The 13605-nt window shown below is 38.8% G+C and overlaps 1 protein-coding gene across 1 annotated transcript; it reads left to right on the forward strand.

Annotated features, from left to right (window-relative positions):
• Positions 1–6660: 6660 nt before the first annotated feature.
• Positions 6661–8339, forward strand: LOC148864431 (aspartyl protease family protein 2-like). The gene has a single exon (XM_088979303.1). The coding sequence runs from the start codon at positions 6764–6766 to the stop codon at positions 8216–8218; it is 1455 nt and encodes a 484-aa protein (XP_088835429.1). The 5' UTR covers positions 6661–6763; the 3' UTR covers positions 8219–8339.
• The last annotated feature ends 5266 nt before the right edge of the window (positions 8340–13605 follow it).

Genomic DNA, 13605 nt, shown 5'->3' on the forward strand with positions numbered 1-13605 from the left:
GGAGGGAGGCTTTTTGAAGCGTGTTCCCACAGACGGCGCCAATTTATGGAGCACGATCCGGCCGGTCTTAGCTGTCCGCTGCCTTGCTTCTGAACGGGGTAGCAGGGAACCTGAAACGGAGGAGATGGGAAGCTCCGGGGGGAACCCGGTGTAGAGGCTCCGAAGCTCAAGTTAGAATCTTTCAAAAGCAAGGTAATACTAGATAGCGCAAAGTTTGCATACCTCCGTTGTCGGTGGGCAGGGGGCTCTTATAGTCACCTCGTGCACTCGTCCCGGGGCCCTTGTCAGGTCAAGTGTGATTACCCTTGTGCTTGTCAATTCGGCCGTCGTCCTTTCTGCAGAGACAAAACCGTCACTGCCTAACCGTCATCTAACTGGAGATGGCGGTGTCAGTGGCGGTGGCAGGTGGCCGTTTAGGGTGCTGCCGCCAAACGTCAGATCCCAAGTCAGTCAGGCGCGGCGCCCTTGGGCACGAACTTCCTTAGTGTCAGGCGTGGTACGACTTGTTTGGTTTTGGTGCCAAGTGATGCGAAGTGCTGAGCGAGGCGGTCTTGAGCTCGGAGGTATCAATAGGGCAGGTCAGTTCGGCGAAGTGTATCCCGAGCTGTTACAAGGTGGGTCAGTTCGGCGAAGTGTATCCCGAGCTGTTACAAGGTGGGTCAGTTCGGCGAAGTGTATCCCGAGCTGTTACAAGGTGGGTCAGTTCGGCGAAGTGTGTCCCGAGCTGTTACAAGGTAGGTCAGTTCGGCGAAGTGTATCCCGAGCTGTTACAAGGTGGGTCAGTTCGGCGAAGTGTATCCCGAGCTGTTACAAGGTGGGTCAGTTTGGCGAAGTGTATCCCGAGCTGTTACAAGGTGGGTCAGTTCGGCGAAGTGTATCCCGAGTTGTTACAAGGTGGGTCAGTTCGGGCCCCCGGTAGGGAGCTCAGTCCGCTAGTGTCCCCTTGTTCCCGCCTAGGCTTGGTCCCTTTTTCCGAGTTGTTGTTTCTGCCACGTGTCACGTAATAGAGAGGTCGGGCCAAATCTTCCTTCATCAACTTTTAATATATATATATTTAAAGGAAGGTTTTCAAATTACAGTCCTTCATCATTTAGACATACGGCCTTTTCATTTTTTTGGAAAGCTAGACATGTAGCATTTTATGATAAGTTGCTGGTAAAGCCCACAACCCACTACCACCATACATGTGGCATCCTATTAATTCAAGAAATAGGATTCAAAAAGTGGGTAGTTTCACTCTTAACCATTCTCAATAGGTAATTATTTATTAGCTTAACATGTACTTATCCATACTCTATTAAATACAAATAGTAGGACCCATTAAAAAATTACTATAAATCTATGTTTGTTTTTAAATGATTTTTTTTTCAAAACGAAATTACTCTATTAATTACAAACTTGATTTAACTTTTAGGAAGCAAGATAAATTAACTTTTAAAAATAAATAATTCAAAATAGATTTATTAAAAAAATAGTAAATATCAAATATAGTAGGTTATTATTTACCAATAAAATTTTATTTAATATCTTAAATCAAATTAAAAAATATATAAATTAATAATAGATTTTAAATATAATAAATAAGAATAGATTACCAATTACAAAGATGCAACACCCATATTAGTTTTTTTTTAATTTAATTTTTAATAACTAAATAGTAAACTTCAAACTAAGGGTCCGTTTGGTTCATAGTTGGAATTGGAATTGGAATCGTAATCAAAATCCTCCAGAATCGGAATCGGAATGGTCCATTTCCATAGTCTGTTTGGTTTAGATAGGAATGGGAATGTGAATTAAAATCAGCAGGAATGAGATTTCATTCCCAAGGGATGGACAGGGAATGGGGGAATGCCATTCCAGTAGGAATGGTAATGGGATTCCGATTCCACCCAACCAAATAGTTGGAATCGGAATAGTCCATTCTGATTCCAATTCCAAACTCCTATTCCTGTAAACCAAACAAACCCTAAATTATACACATTTAATTACCCCATAATCAATATCAGTATAAATATATTAAGCTGAAATGTGCACGTAATAAGGCTTGAGAATGAGGGAAATGGAATCTAACAATATTTTTTGCCTTTTTTCTTAGAAATTACAAGAATGTCACTCTCTATCCTACCAACTCTCTCTCTCTCTCTCTCTCTCTCTCTCTCTTATAAATTACAAGAATGCCACTCTTTCTTCAACTGAGGGAGACCTCAGCTCGGCATCTTGACTGCTAGGGGACCTATAATCAAAGGTAGTCAAGTTCAAGCTGAGCCGAGCTTGAACTTCTAAGATCAAGCTCAAGTCTCTAATTCAAATCGAGCTTAAGCTAGACGACACCTCGACCACTAAGGGAGACATCGGCTCGGCACCTTGGTCACTAAGGGAGATCTCAACTCAGTACCTCGACAATTGAGGGAGCATTAGCTCAACACCTTGTCAACTAAGGGAGACCTTAGCTCAACACCTCACCTGCTAGGGAAACCTCAAGTCAACACTTCAGTAGTTGAGGGAGACCTCGGTTTGGCACCACGGCAATTAGGGGAGACCTCAACTCGACACCTCGACAACTTGAGAAACCTGCAATCAAAAGTAGCTAAACTTGAACTTCCGAGCTTTTGACTTGAATTGAGGAAAGACCTCAAATCAACACCTCGACTGCTTGAGAGAATCCCTGAAACGGGATCTGCTCCTCACAAATGTGCGCCTCACATGCACATCCACCATGCATTGGGAACATCTCTCGTGAATATTATTCACGAGAGATGTTCCCAATGCATGGTAAGATGTGCATGTGAGGAGCCCCTAGGCTAGTTATAAGTTAACTATTGAACTTTTTAAGAAAGAGAATAGGTGTAAGAAGGAGTTTGATAGGCGACAGGAATTCCTGTCACCCGTTGACAGTCAAAGTTTTCCTGGATCACAATACAGCGTCGTACCCTCCAAAGGACAGCCCGTGATGAGCGGTGATGCCGCTAGCTGTATTTAATGTAAAGCCCAACTAATCCTTAATCCTTAATCCACTTTTCATTATTAGAGTTGGACATTACAAGGGAAAGATATTCGAAAAATAGAAATTAAATGCCAACCCAACTTCCCAAAACTCCATTAACGGTGAGCGAAATAACTGATTCTGACATGACTTATCGAGCTTTTTCTCACTTAACTTTCTTCCACTTTTAGAATGTTTATGTAGATTCCAAGTTCCTAACCTCCATTTGGTTAAAGCTCTTTAATTTATTTCCCTTCTTCTACAGCCCCAAATTTGTCATTCCATGCAAGGGTAGGTTTAAAGTGTAAATGTGGGTTGAGGCTGTGGAATGTCTTCCCGTGACTACCAGTTCAGGTTAATCCTCCATTCCCAATCCATATTCCAACCTGTTGACATCTTTCGTGATCATATCTTTCTTTTCACCCTGTTTTGATTTCTGGCGGTGATTTGCATAGGGGTGGATTTGATTGAACATCTGGCTATTAAAAAATTACGAGACTCGAATTCTCAATTTTAGTTAGAAATTTGAGTTCGAATTTGATTCTAATTCGACAGTTTTGGCTTGGGGTTGAACTCTTATTTTCCAATAACCTTCGTAGTCACTTTTTTGGTATTCATGGTCTGATTAATTGAACCGTGGGCATAAATTTCAAATCGAATTGATAGTATCGGTTTTTGGAATTTTTTATATTGATAATATCGATATATATATTGGTCAGTTCGATTAATCATCAATTTTTTTTATATGGGTTAATCAAAACCAAACTGATACCTTCAATTTTTTAAAAATATCAAATTCATTAGTTCGGTTATTTGGAATTTTTGGTTATATCTTATCGGTTTGGTTCAGTTTCTCGAATTTTCTTACTCACCCCTAATTTTTACTAGTTATGAAAAGAGTAATTTACTATTTTCACTCCGCCTTGCCCCATTCCATTGAGCCTTTTGTTTCAGTTTGTAACGTAGTTTTCAAAACCGATCAGACAGTTGGACTGGAAAAACCAAACCCCAGAATAATCTTTTGGTCAAAAACGTTGATTTTATCAGAAAACTGTTGACTCAGGTGATTGAACCGTCAACGGTTTTTGGCTATTTTTTATTTTTATTTTTTTGTTAGAATAGGCCATCCATTTGGTTCGAATGGTTGGATCGTTCAACCCAGGAACCAGACCCTTAAACGGTTCATTTTCCGATTCGGTTTTAAAAACCTTGGTTTGTAAAGTTAGGTTTGTTTTGCACCAACAAATTTTTCTTTTTATCAAACAGACTTTTAGCTGTAATGGATGCAAACATGAATTCTAATAAAGCATATGCTTAATTTGATCAAAAACCCACTTAAATGCAAATTTATTTTATTGACGTATTTTTATATCTTCTTATCAATTTAAATATGCATTAATCTATCATTTCTCAATGCATAAATGTAATATTATCAAACACAGACAAAAGGGAACCATAGAACAAATTTATCCTAAACCGGGATTTACACTCCATTTGCATCCTTTCCAAACACAGCGTTACTACATCTTCCGCCAGGACTCGGGATGGGCTGAGCCTTTTGTTTTGCGCGGGCTTGGGCTTATGAAGGGTGGCAAATGGCAAATTGGTGCGTTAACCGAGTAGTAAGAACTAAGAACTATCCACTCCGATCTGGGATCCACTCTAATTAGATGCGTCATATGTGTTCAACAGGTTTTACTATTGGCTGTTAAACCAAAAAGGATATTTCCACAGCGATGCCAGCACCACGATCTTTATCCCCCACGGCCGGTGGTTCGTCCAATTATGGTACAGAAAAAGTATAATACCAAACCAATAAGCAATCAACCAATCATCCAATGGGTAATCAACTAACCAATCAACTGGCCTTCATTTTCTTTTTTTTTTCTTTATTGAATAAATTGATGTTCAATTTGCTATGTTTGATTTGAAGGAAAATGTAAGAAAAGAAAGAGAAAGGTATGGAAATTTATACAAAGTTTATATAGGTTTTCCTGCCTTTCCCTTCATTTCCTACTTTTTCGTTCAAATCAAACACGGGGTTAAAAAAAAAGAGAGAAAAACCGGTATTCAGTTTTTCAAAAGGGTTTCTGAATCTCTAATTGGTTGACATTTTTTAGGGTATGTAACTTTCCGGTGTCATAGAAGTTACATAGTAGGGCTGCAACTCTCCAAGTCAATTTGTCCCACTTATGGTTGGGGCCGGATATATTTGTGTCGTTTTGTCATTTTGGGTTGCGTTCAAACTTATCCATTGAACCTTATTTAACATTCCAAATTGCTTTTCACTTTCCCAATTGAACCTACTGTTGAGTTTTGCGTTATGTGCTTTCCATTTGCATCTTGCAGGGCAAGAACGTGCAATGGCGTATCAATATGAATTATGTTGTAGCATGGTTTTCAAAACCGGATCAGACTGGAAAACTGGGAACTGGTCACTTGACCGGTTCTGTTTCCTCCAAAATTGTTAATTTTAGTTAGCAAACTATTGAACCAGATGGTTAATCTTTCGAACTATTCAAACTGTTTTAAATTTTATTTTTAATTTTTTGTCAGAATGGGCCGATCATTCAAACCAGTAACCGGACCCCTGATCGATTCGGTCACTGGTTAGTTTTTAAAAACCATGTGTTGTAGAGATGTTTTCCAATAAAACTGTGGTCTAAAGACAAATAGGCCCTTATTTATGATGATAAAAATTGATGCATGGGATGTACAGGGTACAGCCTTTATATTAATAACAAAAGAATGGGGATCTATGAATATATTCCCCCTTCCCCTCCTTCTATTCTCACATATTAAATGCTGATGCTTACTCTATCCACCTTTTTTCTGGTGGTTGCAGCACTTACTCCCAACGCAACACGGGGCTGTTAATGGGCTTTTTGATCGGGATAGACACAGACTTGAACTCAATTTCTTAATTGCATTTATAAGCCATGGATCCAGAACCTACACTTACTGAATATTAATCGGGCCTTTTGGATTTGACCCAAATCCAATAAAAAATCGATAAACCAAGAAGCCTTTAACTGGTAGTTCTCTTCTTCCCTTTCTCAAAATATCTTTTATATCCCCTGTAAAATCATGGCTTTCTACATCAAGCATTGACAGACCTTGTGTAGTAGAACAGTATGGGAGCTGACCGGTCGACCCAACCTGTTGAGAGCCCAGTGCATGAGATCTTGAGTCTTGACTCGAACCTGATTCTGTTGGTCTTGGCATGGTATGACTACTGGCCTACTGGGGTCCAATGGTACGGCATAGTCTGACGATGCGGTCTGATCCACGTGTTTGATGCAACATACCCCGTTCACACTATTTTTTTTACTAATGGGTTGAGTTACTATCCGCATCATCCGGTTCCGTCTGATTGTTATTAGTGAGCTCTGATGCTACGGGCGTAGTCTGGCTCATCCGGTCTAAATCCGGGTGGGTATTCGCCGATCGACAACAATTAGTTAATTGCACTACACGACACAGTACGGTCGTAACTCGTAAGCTCAGCCGGTCGGCCCCAATTTACCCCGCTAACCATGCTAATGCAAACAAAATTTTGATTTTTTATATAGAAATCACTTCACTATTAAATGTTAATTTTGAGTAATTTAAAAGCTACTTTTTTTGATAATCCATTAAAAAAAGGCTATACAATACCGAAAAAATAAAAATAAAAATAAAAAAATCTCTCTTATAACGCCTTCATTGGTTCATGCACAGTTCACTGCCTCCCTTATTTATTAGCGTTCCCCGGCGGACAATCGAACATCTCTCTCCACAATGGAAGGAAAGGCAAAAACCACTATCTTTTCCTTCTTCTTTCTGTTTTTCTTCTCGAGCGGTTACGCAAAACCGCTCCAGTTCCAAACCCTGGTTTTAGGGACTCTTCCCAAACCGCCCACCCACAAGCCCGATCTCTTCTGGAGCGAATTTGAAACTTCATCCCTCTCCGAAACCGCTGAAACCAATCCTCAGACCATTCTCACTGCACGATTAGAACACAGGGATGCTTTGGCCTTCAATGTCACTCCAGAAGCACTCTTCCATCTCAGGTTGGAGAGAGATGCCGCCAGGGTTGAGTCCCTGTCCACCATGGCAGCTGGTGCGCCGCCCGTTACTAGTAGAAACGCCACTCGGTCGCGCGGGAACGGCTTCAGTAGTTCGGTCATCTCCGGCCTCTCTCAGGGTAGCGGAGAGTATTTTACACGGATAGGTGTTGGTACGCCCCCTAGGTACGTCTACATGGTTCTCGATACTGGTAGCGACATCGTTTGGATCCAATGTGCGCCTTGCCGGAAATGTTACACGCAGGCCGATCCTATGTTCGATCCAAAAAAATCTCGTTCATTTGCTGGTGTTTCCTGCGGTTCACCTCTCTGTCGGAGACTAGATGTGTCGGGATGTAGTCAGCAGCGGCTATGCCTCTATCAGGTATCATATGGTGACGGATCGTTCACCGTGGGAGAATTCTCTACGGAGACGCTCACGTTCCGGGGGACCAAGGTTGGAAATGTGGCGCTTGGGTGCGGCCACGATAACGAAGGATTGTTCGTAGGCGCGGCCGGGTTGCTGGGACTCGGCAGGGGGAAATTGTCCTTCCCGTCCCAGGCAGGCCGCCGCTTTGGGAGGAAATTCTCATATTGCCTCGTCGATCGACAGGCGGCGGCAGTGAAGCCGTCGTCGGTGGTGTTCGGGGAGTCGGCCGTGCCTAGGTCGGCCGTGTTCACGCCGATGCTTACAAACCCTAGACTGGACACTTTCTACTACGTCGAACTCATAGGTATCAGTGTGGGGGGTGTGCGAGTCCCTGGGATTACAGCCTCTCTGTTCAAGATGGACTCGGCTGGGAACGGCGGAGTGATAATCGACTCGGGAACGTCAGTGACTCGGTTGACTCGTCCGGCTTATGTAGCTCTACGCGACGCGTTCCGTGCCGGGGCGATACAGTTGAAGCGGGCGGAGGGGTTTTCGTTGTTCGACACGTGTTATGATTTGTCGGGGAAGACAGTGGTGAAGGTACCGACGGTGGTGATGCATTTCAGGGGTGGGGCGGACTTGTCATTGCCGGCGGCGAACTATCTGATACCGGTTGATAGTAACGGGATTTTCTGCTTCGCATTTGCCGGGACGACGAGTGGGTTGTCTATAGTGGGGAATATACAGCAACAAGGGTTTCGTGTTGTGTTCGATGGAGCGAGTTCTCGTATCGGGTTTGCTGCGCACGGGTGCGCGTGACGGAAAGACTCTCGAGTCTGAGCGTCAGGGCGTGTCAGTCGTCTTTTGGGTTTTCTTTTCTTTTCTTTTTTCTTTTGGGGAAAGAAAACTGAATTTCCAATTTTCGTCCTCTCGTATAATGTTGTTGTATTATGTGGTACGTAATTATTACTGAAACACGAGGGTAGTCTTATTAGTGATTAGTAGTGGAACAAGTTACCGTTACTTGGACCTTTTGGGTGAAATCAAATGCTGTATTGTAAAAACCTGATAATTGACTTATTATTAGTTGAGTTGAGTTGAGAATAGAAATGATTGCAAGCAAAAAAAAAAAAGTTTATTTATTATAAATAAATAAGTAAGAATTAATGAGATGGACGGATTATTTCGTTTTTGATAAATTTATGTGATGGTAGTTTCTGTGGAGTAGAGCGTGAGCGTCTGATTGGCACCTTTGGTAACCGGTAGCAGTGATGACATCAATAACGTCAACTTGATGAGAATGAGATTGCCTGGCACAACGCCACAGCCGCAGGCAAACGGTATGCGATTGTTCAGACTTTACGCCCGAGTGTTCACATCTGCTGGGACCATTGCACAAAATTCTTGAGACTGTCTAATCAAATTTGGACACCTTAGCAATCTAAACAAATAAAAACAAATTAGCCCAATAGTGTATGTTTATGAAATTAAAAACAAAGGCTGCCCACTGTCGTGCCGTGTTTTATTGGTCGGCTCCGTGATTTTATCCGTAATCAACGTTGCTTAACGAAGGATGCAATGCAGACTACAAGTGAGAGAGACCACCCTTTACGTTTTGGCATGTTGTTGCCTTGCGGATAGGGCTGGTAATATTTTACGGCAACACGATTTTAACATGAGGAGGCTTGGATTTATGTTAAAATCGTATTAATTCATTTAGCATAATTAATAAGTTTGTTAGTTTTACGCTCATCAATTTTACTTGAAAATGCTCCATTTATGATTTGAAGTTTCGCTTACAAGATTATATATATGCATATTTGGATGAAATATTATTATGGTAGTTAAATATGACATTGAATAGTTCTTATAAATTTGTTTTATTATTTAAATTTATTTATTTGTTTAATTTAAATTGATTAATTGTGTTGATTTTGTATTATTTTGAGTTAAATGTGTTATCTAGTAAAGTATTAAATAGGTTAATCATATTAATTCATGTTACATGGATCATATTGTATGTCACATGCAATAAATAAGTCGTGTTCAACAGTCAACACAACTACTCCTACTTATCAATTGCATTCATCTACTTTGTTAAGAGCATGCAATGCATGTTGAACAATGCTTCTAAGACCCCATTGGCAATGCTTCTAAGACCCCATTGGCCATTCCCCAAGGTATGGGTTGGTCAATGCTCAATAGGCTAGTCTAGTGTTGGAGTTTGTAGTTGGACTATGGATGGTTCATTGACCATGTACACTGTTAGGGATGCAATTTTTCCGGGTTAGAGTTAAGATTTTGTCAAAGTTTCGATAGATCCAATTTAAAACAGTATAAACTGTTAACTCGGGCCAATCCAACTTGCACCCCTACACACTGCGCTGGTGAATGGGGTATTAGTGCAGCTCATATGCTTCGACCTGACCTTTTTTAAGCCCCAAACGCTGGTTTCATACATCAGCAAAAGGAAGAATTTACGCAATCCTCCAAATATAACAGATGCTGTACCCTCTGGGGACATTTCTCCACTCCGAGATGGGGCTGCAAGCCTAAAGCATTTTTGGCTAGATAGTGGGCCAAGCAAGAATAATGTTGTACCAGATTGATTGAAGTACAGATATTGTTAGATATGGCGATGGTACATATTTTCTTAGAGATGGCAAAGGGTGGGTTCAGGGGGTGGATTTTGTAAACTTTAGATCCTCTCCGTCCCTCCAAACCTTTCAATCCGTACCTCACTAAAGCTCACACCTTGTTGAAGTTTCAATAAACCAAATTCAACCCACATTTGAGTGTGGGGCAGGCCAGCCAGCAAGTTCGGTCCAGAATTCACATCTAATTTCTTACCATATATGAAGAATGTAAAAAAAAAAAAAAAACTATCAATTACTTTTTTATATACCGAATGATGGCTCGGTTGGTACTAAATGAGATCGGTTTCAGTCATATGAGTGTGAAGATATTTCTAATGCAAAACTGTAAAGGCTGTTAGAACAAGCATTGCCCTGATGAAAACCGTACTAAACTGGGCAGTCATAGAAAGAGATGCCGTTTTGATCCCTGCTATTGGATCCCATTATCATTTGGAGAATAGTTATTTGATAATTTGTTGACAAAATACTGTACTGTGCCAAAAAAATTATACCACCCCTATGGCGGCACAAAGGGGAGCCATTCAATACCGAAAAAAATTACTTTTATATAATGCATAAAATTTAAGATACAACCTGTAGTATGGGTCAGGGGGCCAGCTTTCTAAAATAATACCCTACCTGTACCCTTATGAATTATAGAATTCCAAAATCCAGTTTCCGAGAAAAAAAAACAGCCCATTGGGGTGGATACCTCCTGGATAGGGTGGATTGCAATATTCTTAAAGAAGGGTTTATCATGAGAGAAGGTGAGGACGAGGATTTATATTCTGGGTCTAACCCGCTACGACACTTTAATCACTATGCCGATCAAAGTTTAAGGTGGAGTTTAGGATCGATGCCAATCATCAATTATTTTGCTGTTTTGGTTGGTTAATTTCTAAGAAGTTGATAAATTAGTTAGAAATCAGTTATTAAAATCAGGCTGAAAAGAGGAATCACCACAGGGAGATAGTTCATATAAACAAAAAAAAATATTAACCTTATACAATTCAATAATAAATATACTATATATAGTTTACAACTAGCAATTAACCTCCAGAAGCTTTTTTTTTTATTTTTTAAAGGGTTACACAATGGAGATAGCCCATTCCTCAACCCAAGCGTAGGCAGGATTCGATCCCAAATCCCTACTATAACTAAGAGAAAACCTTACCAACCAGTTGATTGGCATCTTGTACCTCAAGTAGCCTATTACCAGTCAATGGTAACACCCTATTAATCAACTTCTCTAGAACACAGAACTAATAACGAGCAAGTTCAGTTATTTATTTTTGGGTTCAACTATGATATGAAAAAGATATGATAAAGTGTTGTTTGTCAAAATAATTAATCAAAACTCATCATATATTTTCCCTTTGTTTAATGTTATTGTGCTACAACAAATCTTCCCTGTCATCCCTCGATTGCTGTAGCCTGTGGGTGACACAACCAGATCAAACACGAATTAACAATAAATATTTTGATGATAATGAAAAGGAAACATGCACCCACTCTGAATCGGTGTAAGCACCAAATTACTCTCCAGGTCCAAAATCTGATCAAGATTACAAAATCGTTGCTGATTTTGGCAATACCTACATTTTTTGTACAGATGGAATCTACCCAAATCACCACCCATTGGCCAATATTCCTCTATTGTTGAATTTCAGCGAGCGAATGAGTAAAGGATGTTATGAGAGCTTTCCAACCCGATCGCCATTACAATCTGGTAATAATGTCAACAACTAATAAAGCCAATTCTCATTGCTGTTGGGTAATAAAAGAGCAGAAAAAAGTTGGTCTCTTGTTTATCTGATGCAGGACGTGGTGCTAATAAAGTTGTATAGATACAAAGTACACTAGAGTATATAATAATCAATACAGCTGCTATTACACATCTTGATTAAATTAAATTACTACTCTCTAATAATATATGAGTTGGCGCACTACTACTCTCATCAGGTGCAATATATTCTACCCCACCCTTAGTTTTCCTTTAATGTGTATGACCTCTTACTAAGTAAAGGGTATCTAAATGTGTGTATAATTTATTTTGAAGTTTATTATTTAATTATAAAAAATTAAATTAAAAAAAATTAATATGGGTCTTATATCTTTGTAATTGTCAATCTATTTTGATCTATTTTATTTGAAACCCACTATTAATTTATCCTTTTTTTAATTTGATTTAAGATATTAAATGAGATCTTATTGATAAACAATAACCCACTTTATTTGGTATTTACTATTTATCTAATAAACCTATTTTGAGATATTTAATTTTAAAAGTTAAATTAGGTTGCTTCCTAAAAGTTAAATCAAGTTTGTAATTAATAAAGTATTTTCTTTCAAAAAATTATTTAAAAACAAATGTGGGTTTATGGTAATCTTTTAATGGGTTACACTTTTTGAATCCTATTTCTTGAATTAATAGGATGCCACGTGTCTGAATGGTGGTAGTGGTTTGTAAGTTTTAGCAACAAATTCTCAGAAAATGCCACGTGTCTAGCTTTCTAGAAAATGAAAATGCTACTTGTTTGAATGGTGGTAGTGGGTTGTGGGTTTTAACATCAACTTCTCAAAAATGCCACGTGTATAAATTTTCTGAAAAATAAAAATGCCAAGTGTCTAATGGTGGTAGTGTGTTGTAGGCTTTAGTATGTATGTATGTATTAGATATGTGATATCAAAAAAGAAAAAGAAAAGAAAAAAGAAAACTTATCTTAGACAGACCCTAATGCAAACATGCATAAAAAGAAAAGACAAAAGAAAGAAAAAAATTGCTTTGATCATTACCACAACCATAGGTCCATGACCACCGGCATAGATAAAAAAATTGTTAAATTGTTGATTCTTCCATTTTTTTAACAATTTGTACAGTCTGTCCTAACAACCTATGGATTATATAAAAAAACAATCTCTAGAAAATTATAAATGATTTTCATGGCAAAAAAGAATTATCAATGGATTTATCATTGATCTAACAATACTTTATGCCAAAAAAAGTGAGATTTTTCTTAACTTTAGGAAATTTTTTAATATATATATATATATATATATATATATATATATTCTAAATGATTTTCATGATAAGGAAGAACTATAAGATGGATTGTCAATGTTCTATCAAACACATTAACCCAACAACAGTTTAATTTGTCTTATAGTGAACTTTAGTAGATTTGAAAGCTCAAAATTTGGTCTGATATATGTGTTATATATATATATTACTCTTGATATTGTTGATTTGCAATGTATCACTTTATATAGATTATGGAAGTTTTCATTTCTTATATGCTCAAAACTTATTTATAATTATTTCAGCTTAGATTAATTATTATTCATGCATTTGTAGGATTTGTAAGAGTTTCTATGATGTATTCAAGTATAACCATTTCTTTCCATCAAATCCTTCATATTCAAAGTATATCCAAGCTTATTAATATGACACACAATACCAATACATTGGACCATGGGAGATCTTTTAGTTTTCTTTTTCTTTTTTGGAAGATTGGGGTTATAGAATAGGTATGGCAGATCCCCAACAAGCAAAAACTTTGCACACACAAC

The sequence above is a fragment of the Nelumbo lutea genome, chromosome 3 (assembly GCF_056320005.1).
Source record: "Nelumbo lutea isolate HS-2025 chromosome 3, American lotus-T2T, whole genome shotgun sequence".
Lineage (NCBI taxonomy): Eukaryota > Viridiplantae > Streptophyta > Magnoliopsida > Proteales > Nelumbonaceae > Nelumbo > Nelumbo lutea.

Excerpts from the sequence above, each read along its gene's own strand:
- LOC148864431 (XM_088979303.1), top strand. The coding sequence starts at position 6,764 with ATGGAAGGAAAGGCAAAAACCACTATCTTTTCCTTCTTCTTTCTGTTT.